This window comes from Benincasa hispida, chromosome 6 (assembly GCF_009727055.1).
Source record: "Benincasa hispida cultivar B227 chromosome 6, ASM972705v1, whole genome shotgun sequence".
NCBI classification, from domain to species: domain Eukaryota; kingdom Viridiplantae; phylum Streptophyta; class Magnoliopsida; order Cucurbitales; family Cucurbitaceae; genus Benincasa; species Benincasa hispida.
Genome location: NC_052354.1, coordinates 55,934,869 through 55,958,511, shown reverse-complemented (window position 1 = coordinate 55,958,511; position 23,643 = coordinate 55,934,869). Strand labels below are relative to the sequence as shown.

The 23,643-nt window shown below is 36.5% G+C and overlaps 1 protein-coding gene across 1 annotated transcript; it reads right to left on the bottom strand.

Annotated features, from left to right (window-relative positions):
• Positions 1–578: 578 nt before the first annotated feature.
• LOC120079308 (leucine-rich repeat extensin-like protein 4) lies at positions 579–3,520 on the bottom strand. Its single transcript, XM_039033461.1, is given in 6 exon segments — positions 579–1,302; positions 1,356–1,383; positions 1,385–1,645; positions 1,753–2,058; positions 2,060–2,100; positions 2,102–3,520. Coding segments are annotated over 6 exon segments (2,070 nt in total). The 5' UTR covers positions 3,251–3,520; the 3' UTR covers positions 579–1,017.
• Between the last annotated feature and the right edge of the window lie 20,123 nt (positions 3,521–23,643).

Here is a 23,643-nt window from a genome sequence, read left to right as displayed (position 1 = left end):
ACTCTTCAGTCAGACTGAAAGACCTTAAAGTTTCCAAGCTGGAAAAGCTTAAAATTCTAGATTGACCTGTGACTTTGATATAGACAGGAAGAATTATTATTGGATTAAATGGAAAAAGTTGAGGGTTGATGATGATATGATGTAAGTTGGTTTGAATTGAAAAAACATTGTTTCTGCCTGCAACAGGGACATATAATTCTTGATAGTGAGAGGATGAAATATTTTCTGGGCAAGAAAATTTCAAGTTTCTGGTTATCCAAACAGATTAATTGGTAAAAAGAAAAAAACGGAGTACTCAAAAGATGAAGAAAGAAAAAAGAAAGAAAAAAAGGGGGGGGAAACAGACAAGAACATTCAAGATAATATAATCTGAATTCAGACAATCTGATACAAGTAAATTGTTCATGATTATACTATTAAATTGGAAAACAAAAGTATAATAAAGAAGAAAAAAAATAACAGGAAAAAGAAAAACAAAAAAATAAAAGACCACAAACCAGAAAGCAGCAGCAGCAGAAACTGTTGCTTTCCATTGTTGCTCTGAATTATAGTTCTTCAATTCATCCCTATACATACAATTTGCGCTTTTGCTTTTTTGCTGAAACATAAACATTCTCTGCACTTCTTCTACTCTTCTCTGCCATTTATTTTCACAAATTCAAATATCCATAACAATTCAAACAAATAAGAAGAGACTTTCCCTCTTACCTTACACTCTCTGTGTAGGCATAATAAAATGCCTTTTTTTTTTTTTGTTGCTTTTCCAAATCTTTAAACAAAGTAATCGAGGTTTGTAAGAGAGAAGAACATGATGGACATGGCCGCTTTTAACTTGCAGAAATAAATATAATCCTTAAAAGTCTTTGATTATTCTTCCTCAAAGAGCGATGAGAAAAAATAATGGAGAGATTGGGAAATTTTTTAGTACATTGAAGAAGATAAAAGAGGGCATGGTGTAAATTTCTCCTCTTCTGTGGTTGAGTTGAGGTAAGGTTAGAGGAAAATTTCTCAAAAGAATCAATAGAAGGGTGGAGGTGGAGGAGAGGCGTACGAAACTCCATAGATTGGTGGCAATGGGCCTTCGTATACAGGTGATGGTGGTGGGGATGCAGGTGGCGGAGGCGGCGATGGTGATGGTGGAGGTGGTGGAGAGTAATGAACGCGAAGGTGGGAGAAACTGGGGTGGGTGGGGGTGGGGTGGGTGAAAACGGCGGAGAAGGTATGGATGGGCGGAGGTGGTGAGGGTGATGGGTGGGGTGGTTCATGATACTCTATACACGGCGGGACGGAGGATGGGGAGTGCTATACACGGGGTGGTGGGGGTGTGAATAGACCGGTGGAGGGGGAGAATAGACAGGTGGAGAGGTGGGGGAGATAATAAGGATAGATTGGTGGTGGAGGTGAATGTGGCGGAGGAGGCGTGAGCTGGGCTGGTGGAGGAGAGTACATTGCGCGGTGGTTGGTGGTGTGTCGGTGGCGGTGAATTGTAGTAGTAAACATGTGGTTGAGAGAAACAGGAGGAGAGGTGGGGGTTTTGGTGGTGTGAGTGGGGGTGATGGTCGGACGCAATACACCGTCGCCGTGGTGGCGGACGATGTGGGGGGGCGGGAGGAGGAGATTGGTTGGAGGTGGTGCGGAGGATAAACTGGTGGTGTGGTGGGAGTGTGATGGTGATGGTGGAGGTGGAGAGTAAACTGGTGGGGCGTGCGGTGGTGATGGCGGCGAGGTGTGGAGAATTTGGCGGAGGGAGACGGGGAGTGGTGGAGAGTAAACTGCGGTGGTGGGGGTGGTGGAGACGGTGGTGCGTGGGATGGTGGACGAGGGAGAGATAAACAGCGGGGGAGGAGATGGGGATGCGGTGGCGGTGGCGGAGGAGTGGCCGGTAAATGGATGTGAGCGGATTCAGGTGGCGGTGGAGAGTAAACAGGTGGCATGCGATGGGACAACAACAGGTGGCGGTGAAGGCACCACCACAGTGGCGGCGAAGGCACCACCACAGGTGGCGACGGAGCAACATAAGAAGGACATCCAAAGAACTGCAAATCCACAGGCTTAGACAAGAAACGACTTACATTGCTTCTCAGAGCGTTGAACCGGCCGCTCCCGGTATACAGTTCCTCCGGTCATCAAAATCCGGCAACGCCAAGCACGACGGCGCCTCTCCCGTAAGAAATTTATAAGAGTAAGTAAAGTTCTGCAGATTCGGCAATTTACAAATACTCTCCGGAATCTTCCCAGATAAGAAATTATGCGCCACATTCAGCTGCTCCAAACTCACCATTCCACCTATCGTCTCCGGCAAACTCCCAAAAAACTCATTATGACTCACATCAAACACCGTCAGATTCTTCAGAAACCCAATCTCCGACGGCAAACACGATCGAAACCCATTATTCATCAGAATAATCTCATTCAACCTCGTCATATTCCCAATGCTCCCCGGCACACACCCATGAAATTTGTTATTAGCAAGAACAATTACCGAAACCGGCGAGTTACCGAAATTTTCCGGCAAGTCAAACCGGAATCTGTTGTGATTGATGAAAATGGCGTCCAAATCCTTATCGAAAAGCTCTTTAGGAACTGTCCCTTCAAACTCGTTGAATCTCAGATCCAAAAACTTCAGCTCTGGCAACTCAAGAACCACCCGAGGGAATTTTCCGGCAAAGCGATTATTACTCAGATCCAACTCGAACAGCATCTTCAAGTTCTTGAACTTGTGAGGCACGGTCCCACAGAACCGATTTGAGTTTATATGAAACAATGCAAGATCCACAAGAAGACCAAGCTCCTCCGGCAAGTACCCGGCAATGTCGCCATGGTTAAGGTCAATTCCGGCAACAGTACGGATCGATGAATTATCCGGCGCCGGAGCACAGAAAACCCCTTTGTAGTGACAAACATCAGATCCAACCCAATTCCGAGTAAGATTCAAAGGGTCAGACAGAATTGCTTGCTTCCAAGCTTGTAATGCTATGTAAGCATTTCTGATTCTGTCGTTTTCAAAAACAAGCTTAGGATCGACGACGACATCTTCACCACGGTCACCAAATTCATCTCTGTAGTAAAGGAGTTGACGTTGACGGATGTAATGAGCTTCGGCATCGGTAAGGCCACGGCCGGCATGGCTGGAAGCTTGAAGAAACTCTTCAGAAACAGAAGAAGAGAAAGAAAGGCACAAAAGAAAAGTGCCAAAGAAGAGGAAAAAATGTAAAGAAAGATGAATGTTGAAATGGGTATCGCTCTTCATCTCATATGTGAGACATCTGATTCCACAAAATCTCGCTTTCTTTTACCTTTCTTCCTTCCTTCTTCTCTAAAACCTGAGGGATTGTGGAGAATGGGGGTTTTTTTTTTGCTTTTGGTTGCAGGAAAATGCTCAAATCCCTTCTTTGAGATCTGAGCTTCAAAATGTGGGTGTGGAAAGAGAGTGGAGCGGAGAGATAAAGAAGGGATTTGAGAGAGGGGTTTGTTTTCTAGGGATTTTGGAGATGTGTGAGGAAGAAATAATACGTGAGAAAAGGGCCAGCTATATTACAGCTCAAAGCCCACCAGATTCTTCTTTTTTTTTTTTCATTTATTTATTTTCAAAATTATTCCTTTTTTCCTTTCTTAGAATTTATTCTCTTTATTTTTATTTTGTTCGTTTTCCTTTTGTTTAAATTCCTTGAAACTTCTTGTTTATTTTGCTTTGTTCTTTAATTTTTTCCTTTATTGTACCGGAATGTTTATTCAATTTTAGTCTTTATATTTTCATTTGTTTTTTTATTTTTATATTTAAAAATAAATAAATTTAGTCTACAATGTTAATTTATTATTGATTTTTTAAAAAAATGTGAAATAATATCTTTTTGGTCCATAGATTTTAACTATAACTTCTATTTGGTCTTTAAATTTTAAAATGCTACACATTTAGTCTTTAAGTTTTGAGTTTTGTTTCAATTTAGTCCCTAACTTTTAAAATGTTACAATTTTACTTTTGAGATTTAAATTTTATTTCAATTTAATCTATGAATTTCAAAATTTTATATTTTTAACCTCAATTTTTCATTAAATACTTATTTTCGACGTCAATTTATATTAATTAATTAAAAATATTGTAACTACAAAATTATAGTTATTTTCATCCATGAATGTTTAGTTGCTACGTGGACAAAAAATTAATAAATTTAATATTTGTTCGTAGTAAACAAATTAATAATGGGTTTCTAACCAAAAAATTGATAATGCTGAGAGAGCAAATATAGTAAATATGAAAAATAAAATTAATTTATTATTATTATTTAGGCCTTTTATTATTTTGAATTGGTATACAATACGGTATGGTTGTATACTACTCTCATTCCTATTCCTCGTTCAACTCTCAAAAGCCAACGCATGGAATAAACCATATATGAAATTACAAATTTGCCCACATCATCTTTGAAAATTCAAGTAGTAGTTGCATAGCATTATGATGAAATTTTTTTAAAAAAAAAAACAATAAACCTTATTTAAGTATTAATTAACGAGAGTCGGTGGTGGTGGTGGTGCCGTCGGCCGGCGCTGAGTTGACCGGAAAAACAAAAAACAAAAGAAAATAAAATTCCGGCGACTTTTCCCAGCAGGCCGGCAATATCACGAGAAGTTCATGCAATTTCTCGTGAGAAATTAAAGAGTGGAGGAAATTTGTTGGTATATAGAGAAAGAGAGGGGCAAGAAGTAAATGAGGTGGGCGTCACGTTGGGTAAGGAATTGATTTGAAAATTTTTTAAAATTTTAAGAATAAATAATAATAATAATAATTATTAATTATTCAAAACTGTATTTTCCGACTACCGATGCTCACGGGAGGCTACTGTGTGTTTTTTCTAAAGATTTCATGCCGTTCATGTCCCCTTTCTTTATTTTTATTTTATTTTAAATTTTTAAATGTAACTTTTCCACGACTTTAAAAGAAATTTGTCATGGTTTTTGTATTTACCAATTTGCCCATATGTTCATATATATATAAAAAGCCTATAGGTCAATATTTTCATCATTGCTATAAAATTATAAGGTAGACAACTAAGAGTAGTCTAGCTAATCGAAATACAAATAAATAAATATGGGTATCAAAACCATTTTTGACCTTGAAATTTTGATTTTATTTACTTTTGATCTGTGAATATTTAAATGACTACTTCTAAGTTTGTTCTATTTTAATATTTACCAAGCTTTTAACTCTTTTTAAAATAATCAACCTGGTAACTGTTGTATTATTTTCTTACCTAATGATTGACTCTAACTAATATGGTTTGAAATCATATTTGTATTAACATGCCAATATCATATTTAAATTTATATCGATAGTTAATTTAATAAAACATAATAAGGGAAAGGACCAAAATGTTTATATTTGTTCAACTATTTAAAACTTATTTTTAAAAGTTTGGGAATCAAGATTAATTTTAAAGTTAAAGAACTGATAGCTAATTAGTTACTATAAACACTAACACGGTGTGATGCATGTAAGCTGTCAGGAATACTCACTATTATTTAGAGGGGAAATCCAACAAGGTATGCTTTCATTTCAGCAATTTTATCACGGTAACTTTAGAGTCAAGTGTGTTTGACTTAAAACATTCATGCGTTGAGCGACATCTTAAGTGTTCTTGTAAGAAACGTGTGAGTACATTACATGTTAAAATAACTCATATTGGTATGTGGAGATAGTCTCCATTATAGCCAACAGTTTAATATAAGTATGGTGACATCGCATAATCGTTGTATGGGATGAAAAGGAGCATACAGGCCATCAAATCTATATCTCAAATTCCAAAAAATGGTCCAACATTTTAGTATGGTGCATTACAAATGGTATACAAGAGGAACCTCTTTCTATTAGGATATGTATCACGCCCTCTCCCAGATTAACCTTTTAACTTGGAAGAAGATGTGACAGCAGTAGTTATTAACTCTACTCAACACTTACTGCCTACACTTAACCTGACTCCTGTATTATGCACCTGATAACAACATATAAAATTCAAGCATACAGCAACCAACTACTAAGGCCAAACAAACTTTAATCCATAACCCATAAGCAGAATATACAACATCAGATCTTATGAGTCCCAACTCACAACATGGTCCCTAAATGTAACAAAACATATGCACAAATATTTATAGTCAAACACCTAACTAATTAGTTTCTAGAGTCCTTGACTTTACGTGGTAGAGCAGCAGTAGAGTTACTTTATGGGGAGATGACCGCTACCTAGGGATAGAAAAACAATTTAAACGGGGTGAGCTACTAGCCCAATGAGTGACTTAATAAAATAAGTTCTCATGCTTAAAACTCTATAGAAAGTCTCATACTAAAATATAAAACTTTCCAAGCAACTTTCAAGTAAAACTTTCAAACATAGCATATCTGAAAACATAACTAATATGTTCTTTAGTTGATAGTGAACCCCTGACTCAAACTCTCAATGTTAAACCTTAGTCGAGAGAGAACCCTTTTGTTGAATCTCTTGACGTCATACTACCTACATGCACGTGGTTATAACTGAGTACCGTCATACCTTAGGTACTTTCAATAGGATACCTTCTCTAAGTCCTTCAATATCCCTCTTATAACAAATCAAGCATAAACCTCTTACTGAAGCATGTTTACTTAAATCATAAAGCATTTAGTTCCAATACCAAGGCTTTAAGCATAACATCATCACATGCTTTAATAATTTGAAATTAAGTTAACTAAAACATGTTAGGGAACTACCGCTAAAAGGAATAGCATGCGTTATTCATCAAACTTTGCATGGAAAATATGCTTCACTTTAATATGCATTAATCATGCTTTCATAAAAGATAGGTTGCTTGAAACTACTTGTAAATGCTTAGCATGAGAATCAACTTAAAGGAAACGTAGTTTCTAACAACACTGTAAGTCATACATTGTCACCCACGGCTTTAGGCTACTCATAAAGGTTGATATGCTTCCCTCAATGGTGTCAATCCTATGGACACAACAACATACATTTGGCTACTAGCAATGGTCTCGCTCTGAGACTAATTCTTTACATTGAACTTTCTTTAAGTCTTCCCTAAAACATTTCCAAACCAATGCATATCTTGCTATGCGTCCAACACTTATTAATTTCTTCAAGGTTTTAGGTATTTGTTATGCGGCCAACCTACTTGATCAACACATCCCACTTTGCACCATCGCACGCTCTAAGTGTTTCTTCCAACCACATATGATCACTCACAAACATCTATGCGTCTAACTCCTCAACGCAAGCCTTCTCAGCCTGACATATAGGGTATAACGCATAGTGGCACTCAGCCTTGCTTCTGCCCACGCGCCTAGTTTGAGCTGCTTGCTTATTCAACCCAAGTAGTTGCCTACTTGTTCAAAAAATTCTATATTCAATTTTCTTCATCAATAACTCAAATTCTATAGTTTATCTCAAGAAACTTCCTTCTAAGAACTTGTTTAAGAATGTCTCAGGAATCTTATCTTAAAATTTTGGCTTAAAATTTATTGTGGTTCGTTCTGGAGCTTCCATCCTTCATCGATGGCCCGGATTCTCTCGAGAACTAACCTTTCGCCACTTTCTTCCCTCTCTGGCCTTTTTTCGGCGAGATTTTCTTCCAGCAACCCAACCTCTGAAACTAAACTCACAAAGCTTTCCAATGACACTAAGATCACCCAATTTGTACGGAGGAAATCGTTCAAAACGTCCTCTTGAAATTTCTCTTCCCTTTTATATTGTCGGCTAAACACTTGCATGAAATCCTATCATGCCACCTCCACCTTAAGTGTGCTTAACTCACAGGATTACGACAGTTGGCCTCTATAGTCGGTGATTAGTGCTAATTAGCTTTCCTTGCTCTCAATGCAAGTCTTGCCTTTAGCTAACTTCCATGCACTTCAACCCTCACGCATGCCAACTTCAACGCATGGCTTAGAGCAACACTTGTGCCTGGGCCTCTTGGCTTCAATCATCATTGCAACTCCAACCCTTTTAACTTTGCAAGGCCTGACCAATGTAAGCTCTACTCATCGCATGCCACACTTGATCATCGCACACCTAGCCATTACCCAAAGCCACTACTTGCTTTAACGCTCAAGGCTTGTCTTGTCGCAGCCCTCATCGCATGCTAACCTCTAAGGCATTGTCAACGCACGCTACACCTGAATGCACAACCACTGTCAACGCTTTCCTCGCCCGCGTGCACTGAGTTCAGCGCCTAGCCTTGCGCCAAGGCCAAGGCCACCAACCTACCGTGCATCTTCTTTGACAATGTCTAGTACCTTCTTGCCGCATGGCTACTAATTTCGCATGCCTCTTAGTTATCGCATGCCTTGTCCACGCATAGGGTTGCTTGCGCTCAATATAACTCCCTTGGCGTGCACAACTCCAACACCTAACTCCCCCTTATTCAGCCACATTTGGCTTCCTCAAGAGCTCATCTAACCTCAAAAGGTAAGGACAACGCATACGAGCTCACCTTCATCGCCCATCACAAGGCTAACGCATAGGCTACATTTTACCAACACTTAGCCAAAATTTCTTTGCTCAAATCACTGTTCATCACTCGAGAGTCAAACTCGTCACTTAAACATTTTCCTTTTTTTCTCTCCTTATTATTCACCCAATTCCCTACAATTAAACATTAATCCAACTTATCGTACAAATCTCAGTAATGAACATATATAATTAGGGAAATTAAGGTTCAGGGTTTACAATATGGTTAAAGGATGAATCAAGGTTGAAGCTAGAGGACATGTAACGCTCAAATAGAGGATAGTTACATGAACGAACCAATATGAAATAACATGTAAATGAGAGGGATGCTAAGGGTATTCAAGCGTGGTCGAGAAAAGCCTTTAAAAATTGATTGAATTGCTACATATACCAACAAGTTACTTTGCAAAGGCCAAGTTCAAAAAAAGTACGTGAATGAATCGAGATCACATTTGAATGAGAGTGATATTGGGGAAGTGAAAGTATGGTTAATAAATGCTTAAAAAAATGAAAGTTACTACCTCTACCAATAGCGTGCATTTACGTTTATGATAGCTCATTCATAGGAACTTCAAAGTTGAGTATGCCTAGCTTTGAGCGATTCTATGTTTGGTCACTTCCGATAAATTTTCATAGGAAGCATATGAGTTAGACATTAAAATATGTTAAATTGACTCGTATTGGTTTGTGGATATATTCTCCACTCTTAAAAGTCAATCAAGCAAGTAGAAATGTAGCTAGGTCGCAGAGAATGCAAGGAAAAGCCAAATATCTGACTCGAAAAACCAGTACATTTCAATTACTCTCGAGTTAGTACTAAGTTTGGCGATGTTAATTGTGACTCGATTTATGCAATTTACTTTGGAGATATCTCAATGAGCACAAGGCATATAATCGTCACGGCTAATCACGTAAAGATGTATTGCAACACTTTAGTGACATGTTGACATTGAGTTGCAAAAGCACAATGTGCCCATCTGGTAAAAAAAGGATTGTCTCAACCACATTTGATCATACACAACTATCAACTAGCTTAAAAAAAAGTAGTCAAATTGAGTATAATTCAATTTAGTGGTGCATATATTTCTTTCACAATCATATATTCAAATTTCCTTTCACATTTGAGGCCACGTTTAGACCGGTTGAAATCCATCAATGGTAATGTAAAAAGTTGGCCTTAGTTGATTATTTTTATTGTTGTTTACCTGCCTTAAATAATCGTATTGAGATGTCGGGCCTGCCTTGAAATTTGTAATCAAATTATCTATTTTGATTGAAGAATAGCAAGTGTTCAACGTGTGTGTGATTGAAAACTACGTGAGACCTACTACCTTTACCACTACTGTTATAAATATTATTACTATAACAATATGAAAATTATGAATTTGTACCCTACACTTTAAAGGGTCCGTCGCAGCCGCAGCCTAACGTTATAGGGTTCTTCGTTGGCACTGGGTTCTTTTCTCGTGGGCTTCATCTTCGTCTGCGCCGGGTGGGCTTCTGTCATCGGTCGTCGTTTAGCATCCTAGAGTCGCCGTCGTCGACTGAGTGCATCTAGTTCCGTGTCTGTTCGGATGGATTCAAAGTTGCGTTCGACTGAGTGCATCTAGTTCCGTGCCGTCATTCTGCGTCGTTTCGCGTCCGGTCTACGTTCGACGGCCGCCGGTGACTGAGTCTGTAAGGGTCTCGTTCTACGGCTTGTTGATTGGTGGAAGTGCTTGTTGTTGACTGGTGAAGCTGGTTGGGTTCTGTTGGTTCGCAGATGGTGACGATCTTATTGTGGTGTGGGTTTAACACGGTGAGAGTTGGTGATGATGGTGCGTAAGTGGTCGCCTCTAAAATTGAAGGAGAAGAATGGAGGGCGAGTTGTTCGTCAACCCTTTCGTTTATTTAGACCGGAGAACGATTTGGGAGTGAGTGCTCGTTTTTCAGAGGTGAAAGAATTTGGGTTGTCTGATGGTCGCTCTAAGGAAGGTAAAGGCTCTTGTTTGGAGAGTGTTGGGTTGAAGAAGGATATTCGGGTTGTGAGGGTTGAACCAGGCAGGCTGGATATGAGGTTAGTTGATGGACAAGAAGTGAAGAGGGTGTCTGATAGCCTTGAGGGTGTTGGGGGCCCGATTGAAAACCAAGTTGTGAGGGGTGTTGAGGTGGGCCTTGAGGGAGCTGGAATGAGCGGGCCTGTTGAGAGTGGGTTGAGGCTGAGTGAAGGGAGTGGAATAGTGCAAGGGGAGTTGGGGAAAGGTCGATAGATGTAAGAGCTTTGGTGGGTGGGCCACGTGGTTAGGCGCCGGAGTTGGGAGGCTCGGGGGGCAGAAGTCAGACAGTGAGGAGGTTTCGTGGGTAGGGCTCTGTGGAAGTGAGGGTTGATCAGTGGACATTCAGGTTCTTCGTGAGCGAGAAGAGTCGGTACCTAAAACTGGTTTAGCTATGGGGTTTGGTCCAAACGTGGTTCAGTTGGAGGAGGGGTATGGTTCTGGTGATTCTAGATCCAGCGTGAATGGGGGAAAGTCATGGGCAGCCCTTTTAGAGTCTAAGTTGAGGGGTAGTTTGGAGTTCATTCCCTCATTGGTTGAAAATGATAAGGTTATTGTTGAACCTTGTGAGGAGATTATTGATGAGGGTATCTGTGTGTGGGAGAAATTTCTGGTTAGTCAGTTTGTGGATGCCAAACTCTCGTATTCTATTATTTTTTGTCTTATTCAGAGAATTTGGGGACGTGTAGTGATGCCAACTATTACCTTGTTGGATAATAGTCTGATTATCGTTAATTTTCAGAAGGTAGAGTCACGGGATTGGGTGCTGGAGAATGGTCCGTGGCACTTGGGTAGCAAGCCCATCTTATTACGATAGTGGTCTCCAAGTATTGTTCCTGAAACCTTTATTTTTTATTCTATTCCTATCTGGATTAAACTAGAGCGTGTTCCCTTGGAGTTGTGGATGGATAGGGGTTTAGCAGTGTTAGCTAGTGTTGTGGGTAAACCCGTCTCTTTTGATGTTGCAACAAGAGCGTGGCGACGGTTATCGTATGCGAGGGTTTGTGTTCAGGTGGATGGTGATTCGTTAATGCCCCCTTCAGTCACTGTTAGAATGCGGGGTCAGGAGTTTATTATTCCAGAAGTGTATGAATCGAAACCTTGTAGGTGTTCTTACTGTGGTTTCTTTGGGCATACTGGGGTGGTGTATAAGCAACAGGGTATGGAGAAGGGTCAGGAGTTGTGTATGGTGGCAGTCAATGAGGGGTGTTTGGAGGAGAACGAGCGAATTGAGAGTGTGAGAAAGGGGCAGGACTTGGGTATGGGTGCGAGGGGAGCTATGGATGAGATTAAAGGCACGGAGAGGGTTGAAGAATTTACTATAGTTAGTCGNGGCACGGAGAGGGTTGAAGAATTTACTATAGTTAGTCGACGTAGGCGTGATAGATGAGGTGTAGGGCATAGAGGTGGTAGTGGATCACCGGGTATGGCACCCTTGAAGAGCAGAGTAGTTTATGGGTCTCCTGGAATTACGAAGTTTGTAAAACATGTTAATGATCGTAATCAGTTTGATTTTTTGTGTGATAAAGGGGGGGAGACTCGTTGGCATTAGCTCTAGTGCAGGCAGATCCTAATCCGTTGTTTGATATGGATAGGATGTTCGGGAGTTTAGGCAAAGGCCTAGTGGAAAGTGGTAGGTGTGATCTCTTGCAAGATTCATGATTTGGTGTTCCTGGAATGTTAGGGGGTTGAATGACCCTGTCAAGTGTAGGGTGGTGACAGATTTTCTGGCTTTCTCCTCTGTTACTTTCTGTTGTTTGCTTGAGACAAGGGTTCGTCGTGAAAATTTTGGTAAGGTGATGGGTAGGTTTGGTGATGCCTGAAGTTGTATGTGTAGTTATAGTGTGCAGGGAGTTGGGAGGATTTGGGTGATGTGGCGGAAGAGTATCTATAATTTCTCCATAAATGTCAGTGGGGATCAATTCATTTCGGGAATCTTAGTGGATAGTGTATCCAGTGCTAGGGTACATATTGGTGCGGTATATGCCTCTAATCACATCAGCGAGAGGAGGAACTTGTGGTCTCAGTTGATTGATGTATGTGCCTCGTGGAAGCTTCCTGGAGTTGTTTTGGGGGATTTTAATGCTATTTGTAATAGTTCGAAAATTTTTGGTGGTTACCCTAGTTTGAGGGAGATGGAATTTGATAAGGTGTTATTGGAAGCAGATCTGGTTGAGTTGGGTGTGACAGGTAACTGGTTTACCTGGACTAGTAAACTTCAGGGGAATGGTATCTTGCGCCGCTTGGATCGATGCTTGTCCAATGAGGTGTGGAAGGTAGCTTTTTCGTATTTGAAGGTTAGCGTTGGTCAATGGGGGATTTCTGATCATAGCCCTCTTTCTGTTTCTACAGAAGAGACGAGAAGTAGACCGCCTCCTACGTTTCGTTATTTTTCTCATTGGGCAGAGGCATGGGGTTTTCTTGATACTATCAGGTCAGTGTGGAGAAAGTCTAAGGATGTGTCTCCTATGGTTAGTTTTGTGCGAAATTTAAAGGAAATGAAGCGGGTTTTTCGTGCATCGTTTGGTAGGCGTATCTCTATGTTAGCNAAATGAAGCGGGTTTTTCGTGCATCGTTTGGTAGGCGTATCTCTATGTTAGCGGATGAGGTACGGGCGGCTAGGCAGGTTATGGAGGCTGCTCAGGCTGTAAAAAGGATTCCATATTCAGAGTCGGTGTGTGCGAAGGCGGCTCGAGCCACTGAGGTGTTTTGGTCAGTGGAGAGATTGGAGGAGGTGGCGCTCCGGCAGAAGGCTGGGTCAAATGGCTGGAGTTAGGTGATATGAATACAACTTTTTTTCATCGTTGTGTTCGTTCTCGTCGCAGCTGCAGTGGTTTATTTACGGTCGTGGATGCTGGAGGGACTCGCCAGACAGTACATGACATGGTGGCAGGGGTAGTGGTAGAATTCTTTCGGGGTTGCTTAGGGGCTCAGCATGTGGGGTATAGGAATCTTACTGCCCGAATTGGGGATATTGTGTAGTTCAACTGAGCTGAGGAGGGGGTAGAGGCTCTTGGTCGGGCAGTGAGTCGGGAGGACATTCATAAAGCTTTATTCTCGATGAAGTCTAGGAAGGCTCTTGGGCCTCATGGGTTTTCGGTGGATTTTTACAGAGCTGCTTGGAGTGTGGTTGTGGATGATTTATGTGACACTGTGCTGAATTTTTTTGAAACATGTTACCTGCCTGGTGGAGTTAATTCTACTATTATTACTCTTATCTCTAAGATGCGAGGAGTTGAACAGATGGAAGAGTTTCGTCCTATTTCATGGTGCAATATTGTGTACAATCGTATCTCGATGATCTTAGCTGAGAGATTGCGGTTGTGGTTACCTGATTTCATCAGTAGTAATCAGTCTGCGTTTGTTACAAGTAGGTCGATTTTTTATAACATTTTATTGTGTAAGGAGCTTGTGGGGAGCTATAAGCAGGGTAGAGGGAAGTCGCGCTATGTGTTAAAGGTAGACCTTCATAAGGCTTACGATTCGGTGAATTGGGATTTTCTATTTGGTGTATTGTTGGTTATAAGTACGCCTCTTCAGTTTGTTAATTGGGTGAGGGCTTGTGTTACTTCGCCTAAGTTCTCTATGATGATTAATGGTTCCCTTGAAGGATTTTTTCTTGGTAGGAAGGGGTTGAGGCAGGGGGATCCGTTATCTCATTTTTTGTTTGTGATGGTGATTGAGGTATCGTCTAGGTTGTTTAATATACCTCATGTGTGGTTTAGGTTACAAGATCGGTGTGAGTGCTTGGGCCTAACTCATTTGGTTTTTGCATACGATTTGATTATTTTCTATGCAGCCGAGAGAGATTCTTTGGAGTTTGTGAGGCGGGTATTGACAGAGTTTGCAGAGCTGTCTGGGTTAGTTGTAAATGTTGGGAAGAGTTCCATATTTGTTGTGGGTGTGGAGTCTGGGGAGGCAGATGAACTAGCTGCGTATATGGGAGTCTCTCTTGGTTCGTTGCCTATTAGGTATCTGGGTTACCTTTATTGGCGGGTCGGTTGAGGGTTGTTGATTGTGCGCCTTTGATACAGAGGATTACAACTCGTATTAGAAGCTGGGCAACGAGGTCCCTCTCATTTGCTGGGAGGTTGCAACTTGTTAAGTCTGTTTTACAGTCCTTTCAGGTTTGTTGGTGTAGCATATTCGTGTTGCCTGTATGTGTAACTCATGAGGTTGATCATCTGTTATGTAGTTATTTATGGGAGGGTAGTGTGGTGAGTCGGGGTGGTGCACGGGTGGCGTGGGATGAGGTGTGTGTACCGTTGGGAGGGGGGCTTAAGTGTGAAGCATGTGGCCTTTTGGAACCAGGCTGTTATTATAAAGCTGATCTGGCTTCTCTTAATTAAATCGGGGTCACTTTGGGTGGTGTGGGTGGAGGCGTATGTTTTGCGTGGGCGGTCGTTGTGGGCTGTTGGAATGAGGTTAGGAGGTCTTGGTGCTTGAGGGTTATCTTGTGAAGTAGAGATAGATTCAAGCATCTGGTTCGTTTAATGATTGGCGATGGACAATCTTTGTTTTGTTTGGTGGGATCCTTGGTTACCGGGGGGGGCGTGATTTTGGATTCATACGGGTCTACGGTGGTTTCATGATACAAGGAGTAGTTTGGAAGCGCGGTTGTCGGAGTTCTTTGATGGTGAGGGAGGTTGGAGGTGGCCTACAGTGTCTTGGGAGCTGCTTGAGATTTGGGGTTTTATCCAGGCAGTGAGGCCTTACGGTGAGGAAAAGGATTATTAAGTTTTGGGTGTTGAATGGTAGTGGTCGGTTCTTTATCGCTAGTGCTTGGGATAGTATACGTCCTCGTCGTCATAGGGTGTCTTGTGTTTCGTATTTTGTGGGGGGGGGGGGGGGGGGAGGGTATTCCGTGTCACTCCTTCTGTGCGTGGTTAGCAATGAGGGACAGGTTTGGGTACGCGGGATTGGTTGAGGAGTTGGGGTGTGTTGTCATAAGGGGGTGTCTTCTGTGTGGGGGAGGTGTGGAGTCGCGGGATTATTTATTTTTTGAGTGTGGGTTTGGGAGAGAGGTGTGGTCTAGTGTGTTGTGTCAGTTGGGTTCGACGCATCGGGTGGTTGGTTGGGATGTAGAGTTAAGTTGGTTGTGCCGAGTGGGGTCGGGTAAGGGGGTGCATAGTAAGTTGTTCCGTGTTTTCTAGTGTGCGTCCATATATTACATATGGCAAGAGCATAATCGACGGCTACATGGAGGTCAACCAAGGTTCGTGTCTGCTCTGGTTCACCTTATGGTCTCTATGGTTTGTGTTCGTGCTACTTCCTGGCGGGTTGACCTTCTTGGTCTTATCTAGTGTGTGTACAGATGTTTTTTCTTTTCCTTTTGAACTTCACATTGTTCTCTGTTTTGCTGTAGCCCCTAGTTTTTGGAGTTTTGGGTTTTTCTCTCTACCTTTCCTCCTGGTGGTTTGCGAGATTGCGTCTATGTGTTGGTTTTGTTCTGTTCTTATCCTGTTGGCTTTGTTTTGGTTTTGATGCCCTGTCTTTGCTTCTGTTTTGTTGCTTTGTTCCCTTGATCCTGGGCTGTGAGATCCTTCTTGTTGTTGTATAATAATATCACCTATTCTAATATATATATATATATGAATTTGTTACTTTTACTGTTACATTATGGCCAAACAGTACCTATAGCTGTAAGAGTAACAACAAAAATGTGACCGATTCATTATCATAAGTAAACACGATTAAAAGCAATCCAATTGCATTTGCGATTAAGGTGTATTACAATTCAATCATCAATGAAATCTCATTTCGATTATACCAATTTTCATCGCAGTCTGGTAAGTGTGACCTTAGTTCATTTGAAATAATAATAATAATAATTATTATTATTATTATTATAAAGTAGATGAAAATTTAAAAACAAAAACAAGAGTAATTATATCATCATTAAAAAAAAATGGTAATTTAGTGCCGTGCTACAAAGTTATAGCAGAAAGGACACATAAACATAATCAGCGAATTAAGACATGCGTTACTTTCATAAATCCCAAACAACCCTACATTTATTACCAAGTCAAGACATCGTCACTGCGGTTTCGATCTGCTACGGACGTTTACATTATAGATGATGCTGACGCTGACCATCATCACGATTCCCTGAATCAACGAAGATCGGACGGTGAAAAACATATGCCAGGTCAGATCATTTCAGAGTCCCCACGCTAAGAAAGCGACAACGAATAGCCAGTTTGGAAATGGGTCCCACACGGTCCTTCGGCTGGATCGTCGGCGTTGAGCGGGGGCCACGTTAGTGTGGTGCACCGCGTCCACATTCTTGTCAACGCGCCCAATTTTGTTATTTTGTTTTAATTAAAAAACGAAAGAGAAGAAAATAAAAATTGATAAAAAAAATACAATACACTGTGAAAAGAGAATAGACGCGTTTTTTGCTACAACTTCTTGGACACGTCAGCCTACGGAGGGACTTTTTACAGCAAGGACAGAATTTTTCGGAATTTTTGTTTCGTTGGATTAAAGTTTTTTCTTTTTTTTTTTTTCTCTCTCTTTAAAAACTTTAGTTGGTTTTAACTATTTTTAAATATAGTAAAATGAACCAAAATATTTATAAATATAGAAAAATATTATTGTATATTAATAATAAATAAAATTTCATTGTATATTAATAATAGATACTAATAGACGATCATCATATATTATTGATAGAAACTACATCTATCATTGATAGATTGTGATATTTTGTAATATTTGAAAATATTTTTAGTAATTTTATTATTTAAAATAAGTTTTCATTGAGTTGGTTTCAAATATAAGAAAATGAACCAAAATATTTATAAATATAACAAAATTTTATTATTTATATATGATAAATCGTGATAAACTACTATTTGTATTTATTATGAACGATAAAAATATCATAAAATTACCTAGTATCTGTGGTAAGGAAACTACAATTTTTAATTTCAGTGTCTTTTTTATTTTATCTTTATTTTTGTTTTTTGGATTGATTAAAAATATCAAAATGCAAGTCTGAGTTGGATTTGTTTTTGGGCAAAATAAAGATGGAACCGACATATTGATTTAAGAAGTGGAAAAAATATTGAAAAATGGAACAAAAACTATATAATTGTACTACAAACCCAACGTACCAAAATAGATATTGTACCAACTAAAATTGATAGGTCCATCCAAACTAATCAAACTAACCACTATTTTTTCTATTTTATACTTAAGAAAATTTAAACAAAACATTGAAATTTGGTATGTACTTAGAGCAACAATATAAGAAGTTTCCACTGTGCTTCTAAATTTAAAAATTGCGTCCATTTGTGATCATTATCATTAACATTGATAAATATAGACTCTGAACAATTAAAGAAAGTGGTGATAGAATTTTATTTTTAGGAATTATTTTGTGTCGAGTTTAGAATTTTCTATATGTTCAATTTTGTGAAACAATTTAAATGTAAGAGTTATCTTTTGGACAGATGGATAATGTTTGTTTTTTAGTTCGAAAAAAGTTGGAAGATTCAAATATTTCATTTCTTGGATCGATGATATATGATTAAACTAAAATTATTATAAAGGAAAACATTTAATATAGAATTAATACCGTTCATATGAAAAAGAAATAATTGAATTTAAAATACATTTGTTGGCACATAAAATTCGCACGCGTTTTTAGATGCTCTATCAACCTGCTCTTCTAGTTCGACCTTATGGTCCAAGCTAACTTGCATCAAAGTACTTACGCCAATCTAATGTCGACTTGAACACACTCTGATGTCTAGGTCAATACACGAAGTATTTAGTTTAGTTAAGCAATTAGAAAAGAGTTAGAGTTATCCTTTGGGGATGTTGAATAGAGCTAATAACAAGGTATTTCCTCTAACACTTGCATGGGGTTGCTTGTAACATTGGCAATGTCAGAGAGACTGCGGTCATCGAGGTTGCAAAGCGCCAAAACCAGGCTCGACACCATTGTTTTTCTGATTAATGCAATTTATTTGGTTTAACTAGTTAACCTGAAATTCAAGGGTCTAACTTTTCCTTTTTCGAACGAGCATTCCACAATGCTGCCTCCCAATTTTCCTTAAACTCAGACGTGTTCGCAGATTTTGGACCTTGCTTGGACAAGTTTCAACAACATTCCCTATTAAATAGTGATTTATGGGATGTTTGGAGCGGAGTTGATCGTTATAGTTGAGTTATAATAGCTTGTATTCAAGGTGTAGATTATTTTAATTTGATTTATAATAGTATATGTGTTTGAGGTGTAAACTATTTTAGTTTAAGAATAAAATAATAAACACTATAAAAAAGAATAAAAAAACGATGAATGTAAAATAGTAAAAATTGTAGCAAATAGTAAATACTACAATAAATTTTAAAATAGTATTGACAATAGTTAATTGGATAATATAAAATAGTATATATTGTAAGAAAAATAGGTTATCATAATCTTTTAAGATAGTTTTTGTAAAAAAAAAAAAAAAAAGAAGAAGAAGAAGAAGAAGAAGATTCGTAGCTGAATGCACCTATAGTGATAATCCTTAAAATTCGATTATTTAATACCCACATCTTGAAGACTTTAAATAAAAGAACTAAAAATAAAGCTTTTATTTATTTATTTATTCATCTATTGAATTACAAATCGAAGTCTACCCTTTTAATCATTTATCCATCACATCAAAGGACAATGGTTTCGCTGTTTTAGCCGCAAGTAATCCAAAAACGCATATTTCATGTTGCAAGAAGTCATTCAAATCGCCAGCTTCACTTACTTTTTTCTCGTTTGAAAAAAAAAAAAGGTTAGTTCAACTATAAGAAATATTTAAATGTGTATATGTGATGATGATTATTCTAAAACTATAATTACCATCTATTTATTTTGTAATTTTTAATTAATTATCGTTAATACTATTTCAAAATTCTCATTGGTTAGTATTTACTACAATTTTCACTCTTTTACCTTAATCATTTTCTATTATTTGCTACAACGTTTACTATCTTCTTCTTGAATTACTCAAACACATGCTATTATAATAAAAACTAAAATAATTTACCTTGAACACAAACTATTACAACCCAGCTATAATAATCTATAACTATGATAACCAACTATTTGTCCCAAATGCCCCATAAATTTTTTGTATGAGTTATAAATCATACTCCTAAAAAAACTCTATTTTTATTTTTAAATTTAAGATATTATTTCAAAAATACTCGAGAATTGATTAAATAAAATTATATATATATATATAATTGAATTTACCTTTATTCACTAGTTTAAACTTTTAAACCAATAGGTGGTTGGTAATTTAAGATGATATCAGAATGGGTGGTATAGGAAGATCCTGTTGTATTCAAGCCTTTACATTATTATTTCCTCCCAAATTACTATTGATTTTCATAAGTGAGGGGAGTGTTGGCTATGTTAGTTGAGTTATGCTCATGTTGACAAAATGAATAGTAAAGTTTTTAAATTATTTTAATAAAAAAATGACCAATAATTTCAAAGTTCTAGAATAACAATAAGACCCTACAAAGTTAAACGCAAAGTTGAAGTCTACTCTGGTATTTAGTTTTTATTCATTCAAATTCAAATCAAAATAAATATCGAATTTCGTTTTTAAAAATATAACTATAAATTTAAATTCAACGTTTAAATCCATCACCAAAGTATAAATAAAAAATATATAACTATAGGTTCTGACAAATTCAGAAAACTAAATAAAATTTAGGTTAAAAAATACATTCATCTCTAATTTTATGAAAACGACAATTTAGCCGTTGAGCTTTAGTTTGTAATGATTTAGTCTTCATATTTTAATATCCTAACAATTTAGTCTTTGAATTTTAGTATAAGATTATTTTTGATCCTTACACTTTCAAATTTGTAACAGTTTAGTCCCTAACGTTAAAAAATCATCAAAATTAGATGTCAAGCTCTATTATTTTATGATGTAAACCTTATACTATATAAAAAAATTGAGTTTATAATTTGTTTATCGGCTTATTTATGAAAAAAAACATTAAATCTTAACATTAATTTCTACAATGGATACTACATTTTTATCAATCTTAAAATATAATGACAAACCAAAGTATAGGGTCTAAATTGTTATTTTTATAAAAGTTTATGAATTAAAATGATTTGTTTTTTTTACCATTATTATTGTTATTATTATTATATATGAAAATCACGCGGGATCCCCGTGTGTGTGTGTGTTTTTTTCCGGCAAATATCGATAAAAAGAATTTTAAAAAAGGGAAAAAGAAAGAAAGAGAGAAAATGATTCACTGTGGCCGACAATCAAGTATGAATATTGGGAAAGTGGTATACGCTGCGTTGTGCTTTGCAATGGCCAAGCTATTCTTTTTTACTTTTTTACTTTTTTTATTTTTATACTTTATTTATTTGTTTATTATTACTATTATTTTGTGACAATATTCTTTTACCCATTTTTTCAAAAGGCTTCTTCAAGCAATTTCTGTATAAGATGAAGAAACGAATTTCAACTATTATCGTATGTTCATTTTTATTATATTTTCAAGATATCAAAGTCAACACTTTAGAATCAAACAAATTGAATAATAGTAAATAGCCTATTTCACACTTCAAGTAACCAAAAAAGAAAAGAAAAGAAAAAAAAAAAAAGCCAAGTTTGTATCTCAAAATAAATAATATGGAAACTTCGGTTTAAAATATTTGTTAAAATTTTAAATTTCCCAATACTTGCTTATTTATTATTTTTAATTAAAAATGGTATAGAAATTGCATATTTTATTTTATAAATAAATAAAACAATTAGATTATTTATTAGTTGTCTTACATGAGAGTAAATAACATTTTTTAACCTCAAGATCTCTTGATAATACAATATTTATCATCAAAATTAAGTTTATGTGACATAATAAATTTGGTGCAAATAATTCAATAGAAGTAATAAATAATTTCATATTATTGCCCAAAATATTAGTTCATACAACTTGTTAAAATCATAAAAAAAAAAGTGAAAAACTCAATTTATACCCCTACAAAATTTTAAATGTCATATGAATTAAAACTGCATACCACTTACCAAAGTAAGAATAATTCAATTGGCATATATGTATCTTAATGATGGAGAAGTTTGCGACTTGAATCTTCCAACATATTCTTATTATACTAATAAAAACCTCAAACCTATAATAATGTATCAATTTGAACCCTAAGATAACCATAAAAGTGTATCACATAAACGTATCTATATTGTGGATTTTTTTAATAAAAGAATATATATATTTTTTGTATTTAACCCCAAAACATACTTCTAATTTGAGAATAATATATTTTATAAAATAAAAAAATGTCCAGAAATGTATTATATATATAGAGAGAGAGAGAATAATATGTTTTCTTTTTAATTAAAAAAAGTTGAGAATAATATATTTTAACCCATTGCAATATGTTTGTGGAGGTGATTAATAGAAAACTTCATACATATTGTCCTAAAAAAATGTACAAAGACAACATGGATAACATCGAAGAGAGATTGGGGGCCAATATGCCATGTGGAAGAGTAAAGTCAAGTGAGTGGGACAAACTGTGCTGAGTTAGAATCCTATGTGGTGCTTACTCATCATAAATAATTCTCCACTATCAATTCATTCACCAAAAAAAAGAAAAAAGAAGAAAGAAATTGCAGTATCTTATGCGTTCTTGACATCTTCCAGAATTATTCAATCACTTTTCGCATTTTTAAAATCATTCCAAAAACATATTTTTAATCATTTAAAATCAATTTTAATTATATAAAATTACATTAAATAAAATTTGAACAAAAATTTAATGTTAATTGAATCAAAGTGTATTTTGAAATAATTTATATATGACATAAATAATTTTAATAATTTCAAAATTATTCCGAAAAATATGGGTTAAGTGCTTTGACATGTTTTTTCTCTCTCATTTTTTTTATTATTTTCAAATAATGCTCAGGTAAAGCATTAATGGTGTAGTGTAAATCTAGTCACGTCACTTGCTTCTTATATTTCATTTCTAACCTTTTTTTTCTTTTCTTTTTAACTACAAAATTTAACTGGTAAATTTGTTCGCCTAAAATAAACTCATATATCTGTATTAATTTCTTTATAAACTTCTATTTTCGTTAAATTGCACTTTAAATTTAAATAATTGTTATAATTTCAAGTTTAAATTTTAAAAAGTAATTAAAATTTAATCATATGATAGGTCATCATACTAAATATCATTAAAAAGGAAAATCTCTCTTGTGCCTTCCCTAAGTTTAGTCAAGTTTAGGGCAAAAATTGGTTTTTTCCTTAAAAAACTATTAACTACCATCCTTTCAAAACCTAATTTTTTTTATCCTCTTTTTAAATTGAAATCATATACATTATTGTTGTTGAAATGGTCATAACTCATTTGACATCAAATATGTACTATTAACTTCGAAGTCAGAGGTTCAATCTCCATCCTCACCTAAAAAAAAATTGAAATCATGTTGATAAGTCAGTCAATTATAGTTTATGAGTAAATCTTTTGATTAAATAACCACTATTAAAACACATAGTCTAATCATATGATACAAGAATATATTGTTTTTTTTTAATCACAAATACCAAAAAAAGAAAAATAGTGAAGAAATTGCAAATGTTTTCACCACTAAAATAGGTTTTAATTGACATGAATATCTTCATTAAGATTGTAATTAAATAGTTTTTCACGCATGTTAAATTGTCTAAACACATTTTATATTCTACACCAAGTTGAAATAATTGATTGGATATTTCATTGACATTGACATTGTTAAAAGAAGGAGAATACAAAGGAAATGTGGCCTGAAAACTCAAAATTGCCATAGTTTGCATTTCTAGCCCTATGTTTTTGGAGGATAGTATACTTATATAAATAAATTAGTCAAACTTAGTTAAATAATTGTCCAATCAATTGAACAATTCTAGATAAATTATTTTTTAGTTATCCAATAAATATGAATAATATATGTATATATAGATTACAAAACCTCCCAATTCAAATTCAACCTCCCCCACATGGGTTTTATTAGGAATTGGAGAGGTTGGTCGAAACATTACTATTTAAAGAGAAAATAGTTAATTAATTAATAGTTGTAAGTTACATG